The sequence below is a fragment of the Puma concolor genome, chromosome C1 (genome assembly GCF_028749965.1).
Source record: "Puma concolor isolate L17-30 chromosome C1, mPumCon1.1.hap2, whole genome shotgun sequence".
NCBI classification, from domain to species: Eukaryota; Metazoa; Chordata; class Mammalia; order Carnivora; family Felidae; genus Puma; species Puma concolor.
Genome location: NC_141674.1, coordinates 192,299,144 through 192,317,301, shown reverse-complemented (window position 1 = coordinate 192,317,301; position 18,158 = coordinate 192,299,144). Strand labels below are relative to the sequence as shown.

Genomic DNA, 18,158 nt, shown 5'->3' with positions numbered 1-18,158 from the left:
TTGCCCCCTAAGGTTGGAGCTGAAGAAACAAAGGGAGGACATTCGGGAAGACAGATGGGCTGAGGCTGGAGTGCTGACCTGCATGTCACTGGCCCTCACTTACCAAGGTCCATGCTCTTTGAGGCTTTCAGATTCATTGATTCAGGCTGCCTGGCCGGTGTCACGGATCTGAAGTGGGTGTGCTGATCTGGAAAATACACTGCCGAATCCACCCCAGAGCTATGGAAAGAAGCCACATGCCATATTTAGATTTAGAGTAAAAAAAAAAAAAATTTTTTTTCTCCTTTGGTAAAGGAAGCAGTTGTCATTTTGAACACAGCCCCTCCTCATTCCCCCTATAGTTCCCAACCATGTATTTGCAACGAATTCTTGAATCTCAGGTTGCTTTCATGAGATGTAGCAACTCTATTTTTTTAAGTATTTTATCACACTCCACAATTTAAATAAAATATTCTCTGGCTAATATCATGTTTTCCTCTTCACTGATTTCTGCTAATTGGGATCCTGCTGTACAATATAGAACTTTCAGTGGGAAAGGCGAGCCTGGAATGAACTGGCGCTTCAAAGGAGGTCACTGGATATTAGCAGAGCCTGAGAGCAGGTTAAGAGATTTCCGTGGGCTAAGCATGCCCTTCCTTTAAAAACAAGTGAAAGGGTTGTATCCTTTAGAGAAAACCATCCTGCTGAAAGACTGATGGCCGCAGTAGTTTGGTTTTCTACTTTATTTAGGTCTATTTCCTAAAACTAATGTTAATACTGAGCAAATAGTCTGCTCATCGATAATATAAAAAGGAAATAACAGGAAAAGCACGCTTGACGATTTAGACACAAGATACATTAAATGCCCATTATAGGCTTCCTAGTACTTGTAGTCCGTCTCAAATAACTCTATTTCTGCTAAATATTTTATTTATTTTTGCTTGAGGTTGAAAGGGATTATATAAGGGAATTGCAGACAATGCCTTATTTCGTGGTTAGAAAAGAAATCATATTTATAAATTTTATAAATTAAATTATAGCTGCTTTCTCCCTTGGTATTATCATATATTTAGAAAGTTAATATGGTGGCTCATTTCAACATAGCTTTATTCTAATTTTAAACACAGTGAAACCCAAATCAAGTATCTGATAAATCTGAAAGTACGGAGTGAGGTTGAGGGATTTGACACTTTATGTGAACAAACAGTTGGGATTTGACACTTTATGTGAACAATAAAACAACAACAAAAAATGAACTGTTAGGTATGAGAATCCTAAAATGTACAGGGGACCTCAATTTCTTAACCAAATATTCCAAAATGAGTTTAATCTTTTCCTGAAACTCATTAGTTATGCACATTCAATATTGCCTTGCAGGAATATTAAAATTAAAATGCAGCCATAATAATATTGCTGAGTTAATGGGTGAACCTCCATTATTGTAATACAGTGGGTGGCTTAAGGAAGCACCTATGACAGGCGCAGAGCACAGAGCTCAAGACCACAGATGCCAGAGCTGGTCTGCTTAGTTCCAAATCCTGGCTCTGCTCCTGATGAGTTGTGGGACCCGGCCACATAATGGGACCTCTCTGTGCTTCAATTTCCTTATGTATAAAACGGGTATAATTACACTCCCTGCCTCATGCGTTTACTAAGAGATACAATGAGTTTGGAAAGAAATTTGTAAAGTAAGGAGAAGAGATTCTGGCACAGAGTAAGTGGCAAAGAAGCATTTAGGAAACAAATAACCAGGTAAGCAAATAGACCACTCTTGCTGCCCAAATGACTGTAAATTTTTGCTTTTCGGGTTACCTATAGGATTTTTCCAGTTTCTTTCTTTCTCTGCTTTTGTTAAAGTCAGTTTTCGTTCTATGTATACATGGTTTCATGAAAATGTCTCAAGAAATTCAAATCTATATAATTATATAATCTTTATAATTACAAAGCTTTTGGTTTGTCTTTGGCTTCTTTCTTGGTGTGGCTATATTTTCAATATCACTGACATATATAAAGTACATCTGATGTGGTAGGGAGTGACGACAAAGTATGCCAGTGGTGGGCAGAAATCCTTGAACCACCCATGCTGCTGACAATGGCCTGGCGTAACAGCAACACTCCAATTGCTTCAGCCCATTTTAAAGAAGAATTCTGAGAGGCTACTATGAACATGAGCTTCCCCCTGAGCCTCGATGTTCTGGAAGCACTTGCCTTTAAATGTGTTTATTCGACCTTTATTTGCACTTAGTTTTTCATCCTTTGATGTCTTGTGATGATGTGGTTTTAGTGTCAGAAAGACTCATGGCCTTCACAGAATCTGAGAATTTAAGGGCCGGAAGGCATTAAAGGTCACCTCATCTAATTCTTGTAGATAAGACACCGAGGCCCAAAGAGGAGGCTGATGTTCCAAGGTCACACAGCTGGCCAGTGCCAAAGTGAGGACCAGAACTGTTTGTTCTTAATAGTGCTTTTCTTGGAGCCACGGAAGCTTTGGCTAAAATGGTGGCTAACCCGGGGCCCAAGTGCAAATGATGCTGACACTATGGAAATCAAAACTTTCCCTTTTTGTGCAGATTCACTCACTCTCTTATGCTGCTTGCATTTTAGGCCAGCTCTTTGTTTCAGTAGGGTGATACATACCATCAAATACAAGGAGATCAAAGCGTTAACCCAAACAGATGCCCTCAGTTACAATGAAAGGCATTAGGGAGGTGGTTTAGGACCAACATGAATATTCCTCATTAAAACTTGGGTCACACTGCATTTAAAGTGCTCTGCTCCAGGGAGACAAGGGGAACGTACCCAGCTGAGTAACACACTGGTTAACCTGTTTTATTGTCTTACTTTACACCAAACTAAGTATTAATTGACATATTAAACGTAAGAATTCAGATTTTTTGAGGCTCTCGGGAAGCAATTATCCCCATCCCCGTTTTAATTTTTTTTTTTCAACGTTTTTTATTTATTTTTGGGACAGAGAGAGACAGAGCATGAATGGGGGAGGGGCAGAGAGAGAGGGAGACACAGAATCGGAAGCAGGCTCCAGGCCCTGAGCCATCAGCCCAGAGCCTGACGCGGGGCTCGAACTCACGGACCGCGAGATCGTGACCTGGCTGAAGTCGGACGCTTAACCGACTGCGCCACCCAGGCGCCCCCCCATCCCCGTTTTAAACAGCGAGGTGGAATGCCACTTGCTAAGCAACATCAGGTAAGGATCTGTCTAAAGTGAATTTTTTGGTACAAATGTTTAGATATAATGCAGGCTGATCAAAGAAACAAAGAGCTGCTTTCTACAAATGAATGTAACAAATGTTCACATGTGTATGTCCGCACACTATCTATACCTGAATCAATCCGTTAAATTGATCATAGTGATTCATACATCTGTTGCCATTGCTTTGAATGGGACCAAGTGCACAGTTTGGAACCTTCTATAGAAGGGCCCATTTTGCCATGATGCCAAAGAAGAAATAAGGCAAAATAAGGCTGATCTTTAAGGAGGGAACTAAGTGTAATAGGAGAAATTGCAAGAGTAGAGTCAAAGTGAGCATACGGTACAAACAATGAAGTGTAGTACTGAATCAATGCGAAAATATTTTAGAGACGTAAGTGAGACCAGTGAAACCATTTGTAATTTTATACTACATATTGAAAGTTTTTGGAGGGAAGGGGTGACACAGCGGTTAACTCTAAAATATGACATGTTTTAATTTTGAAGAAAGGTAGCATGTGCTCATGGCTGAGTGGCTGTAGTGGGAAGCTGCAAGTTGACAGGCCAAAGCCATGTTTTAAATACAGGCCGTGTTTTCAGCATCAACAACCAGGGACTCTATCAAATAGAAATGATGCTCAATGTCAAATTATGCTGCATAATGAATAAATAAAGGTAGCGTGAAACATATGCTAGTGTCCTGAATATGGTGACAAATCGGGAACGTAAAAGACATATAAGACCCAGCCATGAATGTTCAAGGAGAACTGTCAGAAATAAAAAGGAAGGGGAAGAAGACTTTGAGAGGTATGGCAAAAAAAAAAAAATTCTGAAGTCTCAGGTGTCCATGAATAGGGCTTCAACAACTGGCTACTATGCATAAGAGTAGATGAAGGAAGGAAGGAAGGAAGGAAGGAAGGAAGGAAGGAGGGAGGGGAGAGGCAGAGACAGAGAACCCAGAGAGTATGCAGACAGAAAAAATATAAACATGTAGGGAATAACCAAATGTTGTTTGGAACTGTTAATAAAATTGAATATATTCTGTTATTAATTTGCCTTACAACCACCCTGAAATATCACAGCAGAAAATATACTTCCTTTACGTTTATTTTTTATTTAGACACACGTATTCTCAAGTTTTGTCCAATAATTGATGACATAATACTACAAGTTCAGGAAACTCCTGATGTCTTTTTGGTTCAAGACGCAGGCGTTAAGTTGGATCACATTTGTGTCTCACTTCTCATGCAAGAGTCGTTTTCTGTTTCACAAGACTGGCTGCATCCCTAAAGCACCACTTTTCCCTTTTAGAGGGCTTTTAACTTTTTTTTTGAAAGCCAGGGCAGCCTCCCTTGCTCAACCCTCCTGGCTCCCTTCCAACCCTTCCTCCATCCCGAGTTCCACACATCCCAAACCCCCTGCTGCTACCGGTCACCTAGGCAACAGGGCAGCTTGCAGGATGGTGCAGGTCACGAGATCCCGGGGGAAGAGTTTCAAAGCTTTACCTTTGTTCCTTCCACCTCAAAAATGTCTTTGGCTCTGCCCCTTTCTCTCCAGCCATGCTGCTCCTCTCTTCATTCAAGCCCTCTCTTCTTTTGCCAGTCCCCAGACTATCCTCTTTTATGGCTTTCCCCATCCACAACTGAACTCACTCAACTTGATATTGTCACCGCCCCTCCCCCGCCAACAGAAGAAATCTGTGGAGACACTGAAGCAGCCAAAAAGGGAGTTGTCAATTCCCAATCATTCCATCTCTGCAATATCTCTGAGGCCCTCTCTCACCTGAAGAGGTTTCTCATCCGAAAGCTTCTCCCTCCCCTCCCCAGCACTGTTCCTTAGTACCTTTCACGGCTACTGCCCTCGAAAACCTGCAAAGAGTCTCTGGCTTCCAATGGATATTAACCTTTCTCCATTTACCTAATACGTGTACACAACTAAGACCCAGGTCTTACCATGCTGTCTGCTGAAACCTTGCAACAAGGTTTTACTATCTGACGAACGTATCTGCATTCCTTACCCTTGCACTCTGGGCTCCATCATCTGGCCAGTCAGCCAGGATACAAGATGCACAAACCAATTTACTTTCCCAGTTTCCATGCTGTTCCTTTTACCCTTTCCTCTCTCCGAAAGTCACCTCCTTCCTGGGCTTTTCTCCTGTGCGCCTCCAATTCATACTTTAAGGTTAGGCTGAAATGCCATTTTTCCCATAACATTTTCCCCTGATTCCTGTCTTCTGCCTTGGATGTCCAGAGCATTTTATACCTTCTGGCAAATATCACTTTGTACCTTGTGCACTAGTTGTCATTTTTACCTACTGGCCTACCATCTTCTTGAGGGTAGGTTTTATATCTGATTCATCTTTGCTTTATCCCAACAGTTTTTCACATACACGCAGGATAAACAGTAAAGGAGAATGAAAGAAATTATGTTTTTAATGTATTTTCTAATGACAGAAAACTGTCACTTTTGATTCAGGATTGAGGCAGGCAATGGAAATGAACGAACACAATTAAACATGTCCAGATTTTCTTCCAAGAAACCCCTGGAAAACTGATCTAGAACATTACTAGTTGGTGAAATTGTATTTGAGTAAGATAGCTGACTTCAAAAACATAGGAATCAGAGATAGCTAAATATAGGTAAGCTTCCAGCTAATAGAGTTAGCTATACTCTTTTTGTGTTGCTTTATTTTTAGCAGATCGTAATAAAAAGCATAATAGGAATGACACCAGCATTGCTGCAAGAAAAATGAAAAAATTTCACAGGATTATCAAGGGACATAGAATGGAATAAAATACACAATTTTTAACAGCCATAATAAATACAGAAAATAGCAAAGGGACAAGTTAATGATTTTTAAAACTCATCAGAAGAACAAAATCTATGAATTCCACTAGTCAGATGGTGTGTATACTTACTAAATCTCTCTCTCTCATGCTTGTGAGATCCTAAAAATTATTGATTTTTTGGTTTCTATTACAGAGTGGATATAATATTGGGTACTCTTTTCAATATTTTAGATTATATATGGTGTTGCTTTAATTTTTAGATTCCATTAACTTTCTTGGAACATTTATTTTTAAAATACCTTTAGGGTTCACCAATTACAAGTGAAGAAAAAAATAAAAACTAAGCTTTATGTCCTCTCAGTTTTTGTTTTATACCTTCCCATATAACCTTTTGAACTCTCTGGTTTTTCAACATGATAAAAGAAAGTTCTACATTCCCTTAAATATTTTATAATATATGACGAATTTTAAATTCCAGGAAGCAACATATGAATACTCTAAGCTATTAATTTCAGCTATGAGAAGCTTTCACTGAAAAGGAATTACAGATGCTATGAGATTTCCATTCTGGAAAGAAATAGAGTTAAAATAGGGTGGCTGGGTTTTCGCAGAAACACCGTAACGAGGAACATTTACGATATATCATTTTATCAATACCTGTGGCTGTAATCTTCAGTGCCCAATTCCAGAACGGGATGTGGTGGTGGAGAAGGTGGTACTTCAGCCTCGGCCCATCCGTCACTGGGAAGCAATAGCTCTAAAAAACAATGAACCAATGAAGCTGTAAGCTCGAGGCAGAACTGTTCAGTGCCTGGTTTTGTTTCAGTCCACCTCACAGATGCAATTTTCGCCAACACATAAACCAACGTTGAAATAAATAAGTCCTCCTACAGAAGTGAAGGATTTGTACGAGAGCTCATGCAGCCTGTGTGAGGAAATCTAAGCCTGCTAATGGGTGTTCACGCTGGTGACCTGCTGGCAACCCATGGCAAGTCAAGACCGTGCATCTTGAATATCTTTTCCCGCCTAGAAATGGCTGACAGTCGCTCATGACTGGTGTTCTGTGGAAGATTAACAAAGCCATCTCTTTCGTGCCTTAATGGTTTTGTAAACAAGACTCTCTAGTGAATACTCTGGATCATATGGAGATTTAGTTATTGGCCTTAGTGACAAAAAGTACTTAAAAAAGACACGAGATACTGTACATCTACTCGCCTTTTAGAGACGGTAGAGGGGAAAAAATACTATTTTTGCATCTGTGCCACAATGGAAATACATGGGTTTGAGGCCTTGGAGGCAAAAGACTAGGGTCAGACCTGGTTTTCTCTCCTACTTAAGATGTATACTTTTCTAATCTATTCTACTCTAGAAAAATTAGACCTGTATCCTGAATACGACTACAACTAATAACAAGCAAGTTTGTTGGGACCCTACTGTATACTAGACATCATGCTAAGTATTATGTTCATTATGTCATTTAATACTCGTCATTATTACCAACATCAACTCATGTGTGAAAAGCATGATAGAGTGTCCTGGGCAAGCAAAAAAAATCTATGCAGCAAGGCCACCATATTTCCGGTCATGGCTCCCACAACTGCATGAACTTGGCCCAACCACTCAACTTCTCTGAGCCCCAGTTTTTTAAATCTATAAAGTGGGGATGAGAATAGCTTCATTAGAGGAGTATAAGGATTGTATAAGACGGTGCATATTGAAATAGATTTATAAATGCAAAGTGCTAATAAGCAACAAAAAGATTATTATTCTATACATTCTAAACTCTACTGCATATCTATTACAATGAGATTTAGTAAAAGGCGGAACCCTGTTGGTCCTTGATTGCTGGAACCCTGCTTGATCGCAGAGTATCCCTACGAAAGACTGCTGGTAACAGAACCTGCCTGACTTGCCCACATGCCAGATGTGATGGTTACTTTCGTATGTTAACCTGACTGGCGACTGACTGGGTCCAGGGTACCCAGATATCTAATCATACATTATTCTGGGTATTTCTGGGAGGTTGTTTTGGGGGTGAGATTAACATTTAAATCAGCAGGCAGAGTAAAGTAGAGGGTCCCCCCCTAATGTGGGTGAAACTCATCTAATCAGCTGAGGTCTGGATAGAACCAAAATGCTAACTGTCCTCCTCTGAGGAGAGAATTCTTCCTGCCTGACTCTTTTCAAACTGAGACACTGGCATTTTCTTGCCCTTGGACCCAAAACCAATCACTGACTCTTTCTGGGTCTTGAGTCTGCTGGCTTTTAGATCGTGACTATGCTGTTGTCTCTCTTTGGTCTCTAGATTGCCCATTCACCTTACAAATGTTGGGGCTTGCCTGGCTCCATAATCATGAGCCAATCCTTTGTAATCAATCTCATTATATTAGTTATTATATATTACTATGTATATTATATATGTTACATGTATCACTGCATACCATTATATGTTATATATGTTTTACATTGTGTTATATGTTATTGTATTATATATCTGTATACATGCATATACATCTCATTGGTTCTGTTTCTAAGGAAAACCTGCTCCAAACTCTGCCCCAGGGACTAGTATAAAATGGAGGTAATTCTAGCAGTGCTGGCATGTGCCTGGGTAGGAGGTTTAAAGCAGGAGATCTTACAGGCAGGGTGACCAAGGTATAGAAGCATGGTGAGCAAAGGCAGCCATCACTGTCCCCCTGTACTGCTCTCCACCCAAGTGATCTAGTGATTTGGTAATATGGCAGGAGTCAGGCAGCCAGAGGCTTGCTGACAGGAGCAGAAGAAATACACTGTAAATTGGGGACAAGGGACACATTGGGACATTTTCCACAGGCTGTAATCTCTCTACCCTCAACCTCCCACCCCGTCTTTCACACTGGTGATAAATATTGCTGTGATCATGTAACTTGCCCTCTCAGAAACCTCTCAGTTGCACACAGTAGCCTAGAGAAGGTCTGTGCCCTTTGTGGGCAACTTCATTTCCTATTACACATTAGCCACCCAAGACTACTTACTGTTCCCCAACCACAACCTGGGCTTTCCTGCCTCAGTGTGTTTGCTTACAAAATTGAAAATCCACTCCCATCCATCAAAATCCTGCCCTTCTCTCAAGGTCCACCTCAAATATCATCACCTCTATGAAACTTTTACTATTTCTCTGGGATCTGTCAATACTTTTAGAATAATGACAGAGAATACTTGTGCTCACTGTATCTGTGTGCACATGCAGACCTCATTTCTTTCTTCCTGCACATGCAGACCTCATTTTCCAGCTTCTTTGTACCTAGACTAGGTCTTTCCAATAGAATGAGAATTGTTCTGGTCATTGTCATCCCCAGTCTCAATGGGTAAGAAGGTGCACTCTCTCCACCTTTCCTGTCTACCAACTGCAAGAAGGAGTGGCTGAGGCTCTAGAAAATGGCCCAGCTGCCAATGGAACGAGCCCAGGACCCTCAGTCACTGCACAGAGCACGGCCTCCATCTTTCTGCCTCACTGGGCTGTGATAAGACAAGAAAAATACTTCCACTGCCTTCATTCACTGACATTGGGTTTTATCTATTATTATTATGGAAATAATTCCACTTATAACATTTATCATATGCTGATTTTGCAATGAGTTATCGCTGTATCACCTATGTATCTATTTCTCTGACTGGAGAAACTTCCTTGTCCTCTTTCTCCTCTCCTTCATCTTCTTCAGCATTTTCTCTGGCTTCTTCAAGTTTTATTACAACCATTACCTTTAATTTTTGTTTTATCCACGTGAACAATCTATGTTTTTTAAAGTAGCTGTAGGTAGAGAGGTAAATACCCTCTTTGTTGACCCTTTATCCTTGGTACATTTTTAAACATATTCAGATGCCATAAGGAATTTTTTTCCTCTTGGCCCAAACACCTCTATTAACCCTATATCAATGTGAAAGTCTGGTATTATTTTCTCCAAAAAAAAAAAAAAGAAAAGAAAAATTCTCGATTTCATCACACGTACAAGGTTAAGTCTTGACGGTCACCCTATTTTTACGCCGGTGAATGTCGCCAGTGCACCCTCTAGTCACCACTTCATTCATGACCCAAGGGCCCTGATTTTAATCATTTTTTATGACTGTTACTTGTTTTACGGAATCAAAAAAGAAGAGTAAAAGAGATTACAACTTTAGACAAGGGCTCAGCAAGCTGTGGCTCTGGTCCAAAACAAGCCCGCCATCTGGTTTTATACATAAAGTTTCATTGAACAGTCATGCTCATTCATTTACGTACTGTCCATGGCTGCCTTTGCACTACAGTGGCAGAGCTGAAGAGGTGAAACAGAGATCTCTAGGCCTGCAAAGCCTAACGTATTTATTATCTGGTCCTTTAAAGTTTGATGATCCTTGCTTTAGATTTCTTTATAATTAAAAAAATTTAAAGCCTATTCTTGAGGGCTGTAACAGCATTGTATTCATCTTTGCATCTCTGAGAGTCTATTCTGCAAAATGGAGGTATCCGATAAACATCAGGCAAATTGAAAAGTATAATTCAATTTCTTTCAACGTTTTTATTTATTTTTGGGACAGAGAGAGACAGAGCATGAACCGGGGAGGGGCAGAGAGAGAGGGAGACACAGAATCGGAAACAGGCTCCAGGCTCCGAGCCATCAGCCCAGAGCCTGACGCGGGGCTCGAACTCACGGACCGCGAGATCGTGACCTGGCTGAAGTCGGACGCTTAACCGACTGCGCCACCCAGGCGCCCCTAATTCAATTTCTAATCATGACTCCAAAGGTAGTGGCTTATGTACTATAGAGGGGTGGACATATGCTAGTTCCCCAGAGAGGGCACATTAGGAATAATTATACATTATGTGTCTCCTCAAAGGACTTCAGGTAACATGGGCCCAGTGAGAGAGGATACAGAACCAAAGGGCTTGGTTTGGGGTGGGGATGGCATATCTATGGGAGCCTCCATTGGGTCTAGGGCAGACTTGGGGCAATGGGTGACTCACACATGGGACTGGAGTACACTTGAGCTGAAAGGTGAGGGGAGGCAGGAGTAGAGCACAACAGGGGAAACCAGAGCAATGGAAAGAGAGATAATAGCAAACCAGAGGCAAATGGTGCTTATTACTATTACTTGACTACGACTTGGCCAGGGTGAGATCTTCCGGCAAAATGCTTCAGAAAATACAGTGTTGGTAGTTCATGTTCCTTACTATCATTCAAATGCTTAATAGGATTTTGCAGTAGACCCGAGGGACACAGCCCCCATCCTGATTCCCATCTTGGAGGACCACACTTATTCTAGTGCAGCCATTGCTAGCAATTCTCAAACACAAATGTGAATTTTCCGATGTTACGATTTCCACAAATGTTAGTTCTAAAAATGCCTTTTCCATGTAACAGCTTGACAGGAATATGTATATATATAAAAAAATAACCGTGGAACTGTGGGTGGTATGTACTATTATTACAAAAATAGATGGAACACACATATCAACATTGGATTTTTAAATATACAAAGGAAAGGAAAAAGGGAAGAAAAAAGTTAATGTTTTGGCTGTAACAGTTCCTTTCCTCACTAGACATTACACTTTGTCAACTCAATCTTGTTTTTCTAAAGCGGCTCCTTAAAACACTTGGTAGGGTTGAGTCAACATTCACTCAGGTTTCATGAGCCTTCGTGGCCTACTGCTACTTCACATGCATCTGAAATTCAGAAACTCTCGATGGCTCTCAAAATTTTAATTTTTTTCATATTACAAAGAGATGATGATTATGATATTATTCTATAGCATCATGTTTATAAATTCTAATATATCGATATATCTATATATAGATATATAGATATAATTGATATATATATATCAATAGGCTTATATATGTATAGATATATAGATATAGGCTTATATAATATCTATATAGATATAATTGATATATATATATATATATATATATATATATATATATATATATATCAGTAGGCTTACATAAAAGAGAATTTCATCTACTGGCCTCTTACAACTAAAATGTAATGAGTCAATGCCTTGATTGGCCTAATTTTTTAACCGAGTATTGTATAACAGATCCACACAGAAATAACAATAGGCTTTTGCTGCTTTAAAAAATAATATTCATTGCAGTCACTTCTTGAAAGAACTGAATTTTTTTTTTTTTTTGTCACCTTGGAAAACTGACATGGGGGAAGGAAGTGGAGTAGGAACCTTGTAGATAGTTGACCTGTGTGGTTATTCACTGGTGTAATAAGGTGTTCCACCTGGAAGCATGTCTCAAAAGGAAGAGAACAGGGACTCCCAGTAATTGTCTATGGCTATGTGTACCCAAAGGACTCTAATGGTTCAGTGGAAATACAAACTCAAAACATTCTATTGAAGTTTCAAAGTATTATGCCATTTTATTGTTAGCAAGTTCTTTGATTAGACTTTATTACTGAAATTTTTTTTATTTTTTCTGGGAGCGCCTGGGTGGCTCAGTCGGTTAAGCATCCGACTTTGGCTCAGGTCATGATCTCACGGTCTGTGAGTTTGAGCCCCGCGTCGGGCTCTGTGCTGACAACTCAGAGCCTGGAGCCTGCTTCAGATTCTGTGTCCCTTCCCTCTCTGCTCCTCCCCTGCTCACGCTCTGTCTCTGTCTCTCTCTTTCAAAAATAAACAAACACTAAAAATTTTTTCTTAAATCAATAAATATATATTTTTTCTGGGTGTATACTTACACTTAACTAGTTCTATAGTTTCATTATTTTGGCCTTTGCTACCCTTTCTGGAGGTACTATCCGATTTCCCTGGGTATCTTGATGTCCTCTAAAAATACTCTGCATAATTATCACTTCAGCATCAATATTTTATAGCTATTAAAAATGAGGGGCGCCTGGCTGGCTCAGCTGGTGGAGCATGAGACTCTTGTTCTTCAGGTTGTGGGTTCAAGCCCTGCGCTGGGTGTACAGATTACTTATAATAAAATCTTGAAAAAAATGAAACACGATGGGAGCTAATGTGCCAATATTCCTTTGGATGTCAGTGGTATAATTAGGAATAAAACTCTGAACTTGGATTATCACTTATCACATGTTGCTTGAGAATTAAATGCCAATCAAATTATGTAAAGGCTAGATATTTTAATACAGATGGTAATGTTCTTGATCATTATATGGGCATGATAGAGAGAAAGCTGTGCTAGTCTGTGTAAAACTTGTTCCTTCCCCAGATTCTCCTGCTACTGTGATTTAAGGTCTCAGGAAGAGATCTCGCTTTGTCAAAACAAATTTTAATTTCTTAAAGAAGATGAGAAAAGACATACTGAGTATTTCTTTATCTGATACAAAGTCAAGTGAGCTTTTAATGGACATTCTTGGTATCAGGTGAAAGGACTTCAGCAATTTCAAGAGACCAATGTAAGACAGGGTCCATGCCGGGGTTTAGGGAATGAGCTTGAATCAGAGAGATAAGGGATGAATCCAGGATCTGCATGGATCAAGTATGTAGTCTTGGGTAAACTGTTCACTCTCGATTTCTTCATCTGTAAAGTGAGTGTAATTATAATAACAGTATTACCCACTTCTAGTGGGTATGTAAATTGCTTAACACAGAATCTAACAGACAGTAAACACTTAATAAATGGTCACAGCTGTAGCTGCTACTCTCACTAAAACAGAGGGAATCAGAGGAAAAACCAACGTCCTATTCTGATGAAAAAATTCTAGAGGAATCTGACATGTACAAGCCTATCCTGATGGAGTTCTCAGAGTTTAGATATTCTTCTCATGTAGTTAAATTTGGATGACATCTTAGATGTAAATAAGGGATCGATTACACAAACAGTACCTCCATTCGATAGATTACTATGCAACCACTGAATGTGATGCTGTAAAATATTCAACGACAGAGCAAGATGATCATAATGTGTTATTAATCAAAAGAGCAATTCCCTAAACATTATATATAGTATATATCATTTTCATCTTATTTTATATATGCATATTTGCATGAAGAATTGAAATATAGATGCAAAAATGTTATCGATTAGTATCTCTGATAGTTAGAAGTATGAGTAATATTAAATTTTCTTTTTACTGCTTTTCCCTAAATTTTCTGTAATGAATATGTATTGCCTTTGCAATACAAAAACTTAATGTTATTAGAAAGAAAGGAGATGCAGGGAAATTAAAAAAATTTTATTTTCTTGATGACCTAAAGTACGATTTTTTAAAAACAAAGAAAAGTCCAGGGACGCGTAGGTGGCTCAGCAGGTGGAGTCTGACTCTTGATTTTGGCTCAAGTCATGATCTCACTGTTGTGAGATCAAGCCCCAAGACCGGGCTCTGCGTGGGGTGTGAAGCCTACTTAAGATTCTCTCTTGCTCTTGTCTCTCTCTGCACCTCCCCCACTCACATGCGCACGCACACTCACACTCTCTCTCTCTCCTTCTCGCCCTCAAACCAAAAAAACAAAGTCCAAATGTTTTATATCTAGAGGTCTACTAGTACAGCATAATAAGGGAAAGACAACATAGGGAGGGAATAATAAGAACATTCTAACTGTTAACAAAAAGATCTCAGTTATGGTATTTACCACACTCTTCTAGAGTCAAGCATAAATCTGTGAATCAAGATATGACCATTTTATGGTTTAATACTTGTCCATACATTTTTTTTTAAGTTTAATAGTTATCTACATTAGGTAACTTCTTATATTACAAGATTGTTGAAAAAAAAATAACACTTTGCCATTTCTTTTTCTCCAGGCATGGTTTGTTTTATACAGAATCCTCCATGTTTGGGGCAGCAAGCACAGAAACTGTCATTTAGACTGGAGGCAATGCCAGGAATCTGCTTCACAACTTCTGAGTCAGCTTTCCCACCCATCACCTCTCAGTGCTCATGACTCAGGGTAACAAAGTCTGCACTTAGTCTAATTAACTCCCCTTTGTTCTTTTTTTTTCTTTTAATAAAAAAGATAGTCTTGTATTTTCTCACAGTTTGTAGTAGGCGGAAATGGACAGACTCTTACCTTTCTGTTTGTCTTGTGAACTGTAAGTGCCAAATGGATGCAATGAACTATTATCATTTCTCCTGGAGGCATTTATAGTGTTCGGACAATTCTCAAAGCATGGCTTAGAAAATGCCCCACATTCTGTAGGCTCCTAAGGGACGAAAATAAAAATTATATTTGCTTTTGAAATACGTTCTAACTTGGTCAATGAAAGCGAGGTAGAATTATCAGTTTATGAACCATCCTCCAAAAGTCTACCACACAGAAATTCTCGACTGAAAATTCAAAATGGCCCTATCGGTTAATAAAACATCTTTGAATATGAAATAAAAAAAATACTGACAGTGTGGTGCTAAGGATTAGGAGTACTCATAGCCAACACAAAAGAGGATTAACTTGATTATTCTTTCCCCCCACTTACAACTGGCTTCTTTCAAATTTTCCTCCATCTGGGACCACAGCTCGTGGCAACAATACAGCTCATGCCAAGGGTGTTTTTCTGCCAACCAGCTGGTTCCTCGCTCTCTCCCTCAGTGACTAAGTGCATATGCTCTAGGACAAGTCAGAACCTAAGCAGGTTTGTCACTGAAATGCCATGAGTGTGTCCCACTGCGATACTAGGTCTTTAGGCCAGGAGCTAAAACAAACCCTGTGACAATGCCAGACAGTGGTTCTCCTGAGCTTCCCCCCCCCCCCCCCGCTTTTTGATATTTTCCCCTCCAATTTTGATTTTGATGGCCTGCAAACAAATTCACAGTGTCTTCAAAATGGCCAGAGTAACACCCCCACAAGCCATGTTACACAGGTGTGAAGAGGCAGTAGAAAGGGGCCAGGTGTAGAGAGCCCCAGCTGTTTGTTCAAAAGGACTGAGGCACAGAGAACTGGGTTCTGCTGTGGCTCATATTATGTGCCTTCCTAACACAAGGAAGTCATGCGGAAGCCATCTCATGGTTGTGCCTTTGACCGTTTGTGAGAGGATCTCACCCAAACAGAAACATGGATCTGATGCCGCCCCCCCCCCCCCCCCCCCGAGCTCTTTCCTTCTGAGCAAAGCATCTGGTCCAAGCAATTTGATTATACTTTCCTCTTAGTTACAAACATTCGGTATCCTAAACAAAATATTTAAAACATTCGATTTATGCATTCTTAATAATTAAAATGTTTTCAGCTGCTGAAGAAGCCCTGTTAGCTCTTTGTCAAGGCTCAGAACGTTTTTCCCACAGCCAGGGTTACCCTCTGCCTCTGTACTGCTAGTCAAACCAAACTCCTCCTAAATTAAAGCTGGAGCCCAGGCAGGCAGGAGGGCCAGGGCTCACTTTGCACAGCCTTGTGCTTTAACAACAACAACAAAAATTCTGCTTTCCCAGCTCTTTGATAAATGACACAATCGATATCCCAACAACTGATCAGTAACCAGCCTAATTAAAATATTCAGTCTGTAAAATAGCGCTGTCGTGGAGCCCTCCATTAGTGTCCCAGCCAATAAAAAATATAATGGATTTTTAAACATATTCTCCTTCTACCAAGATGAGCTTGGAGCGGGGAGGGAAATGTTTTGGGGAAGAGGAAAAAAAACAGGTCATAACCCATTTTTTAATACCAAGTCTCTAGGCTCAAATAGAATTACAATTGAACCTCAAGCTCATCCTTTGAAAAACATGTTTCTGTTTCAAATGATTTTGATCCAATCAAGGACTCATTATGTATTCTTCACGAGGCCCTCATCAAAACTGTTTACGTATCTTGTACATCTGGGTAATGTGGGAAAATACTCCAACAACTATATATTTTGACTTTTCTTAAGTAGCTTCTTCATTTTTTTTTTATATCAATATAATGTTCAAGTAACCATTTTGGTAATCTTGCCAAATCTAACTAATTGATTTGCCTGCACGTATGAGCGGTGCTGAGACCTTTTTCTAGGTTGTGGTGCTTTTATTGTACCTGAGGGTGACTGCTGGTCCACAGGAGAAGACACCAAAAACACGAGTGCACAACACGCTGTGACACAGTAAAACACAGAGCTGGGAGGTCAAATAGCTGCAGACTTTTTTTTTTTTCCAATTTAATAAAGATTAGTTGTACATTAGAGGCTGCTGTCTTTATAAGAAAAAATGCTCTTTAATCTTCATGGGTACCACAGAGATTCTCGGTAGCTGAGAGAATCAAGTGCCTGTCTGTTCCCCATGGAAAGCATGTAAATATTAGGGAAACTGAAAAGGGATCTTGTTTAAATGTCCTCGTAAAAATTGCTTTTTGTCCCATTTCTTAATTCCCAATTAATTTCCTAGTGAACTTATTAATAAGACACTTCTGAGGATGGGCAACAAACTAAAAGTTTAGTTCTTTCTTCTGATGGAATAATTGTCAACCCACCCCAGAGCTCGAGAATCAACATGGAAATACCTGCCGTAAAGGAGAATGCAAATGCTAAAATGACTCAACTAGATGAGCCAAACTACAGAATGCTCACCCACTAGGCAAACACCTGTTTTAGAGAAACACATGGAATAAGGGAAGGTGAGAGGTGGGGGACACAACTTCTAACAACTGTATTCATTTTTTCTTTTCTTTTTTCCTTAACTTTTGGTTATTTGTACAGGTATGGTACTCTACAGCAGCACCTTCCGGACTTTTCTCTTACTTGAAATATCTTTGTTCCAAGAAATCTTAAGGAAGACGTAATACACGGATACACAGAAGGGGTGGCTTAGGGGCCCACAGACCATCCTTCAGACCCATCCCCGACAACTGGTACCATGAATCCCAAGGCTCCAGAGTAAGAATCACATTAAACCAGAAAGGAGCCAATTCCATCATGGATGGAAGCAAAAGATAAGGGTTTTATAACTATGTACATAAGTAAAATCCATTAAATATTCATGGAAGCCTCTCTGTCACTTAGGCAGACACAAATGTTGAAAACGAGTTGGCTCATTATATATAGTCTCCAGTAATTGGCCAATTTACATTTATTTAACATTTACAAGGTTATGTACAGAAGAGTAAAAAGGTACAGTTACTCTCTTCCGATAGCTGATAATATAACAAAGTGAGATATAGTTTACAAGTTTACTACTTCAGCTGACCCCCTCAGATACAGTAGGTCTCAGATGCATCTTTTATTCATTCATTAAACGATATTTATTAAGTGTCTACTGTGTGCTGGGAAATGAGGATACATTAAGGGACAAAATAGACA

At 39.7% G+C, this 18,158-nt stretch overlaps 1 protein-coding gene across 5 annotated transcripts in view; it reads right to left on the bottom strand.

The window, feature by feature from the left end:
- The window catches only part of PARD3B (par-3 family cell polarity regulator beta), a 1,009,985-nt gene that overhangs the window by 384,541 nt on the left and 607,286 nt on the right, over nucleotides 1-18,158 (bottom strand). For all 5 annotated transcript variants that reach the window (XM_086719408.1, XM_025934777.2, XM_086719410.1 and 2 more), the window contains 3 exons: nucleotides 14,975-15,107; nucleotides 6,634-6,733; nucleotides 104-219 (listed from right to left, as the gene is read on the bottom strand). In XM_086719408.1, coding sequence (XP_086575534.1) covers nucleotides 104-219; nucleotides 6,634-6,733; nucleotides 14,975-15,107 — 349 coding nt within the window. The remainder of the gene's footprint in view (nucleotides 1-103; nucleotides 220-6,633; nucleotides 6,734-14,974; nucleotides 15,108-18,158) is intronic.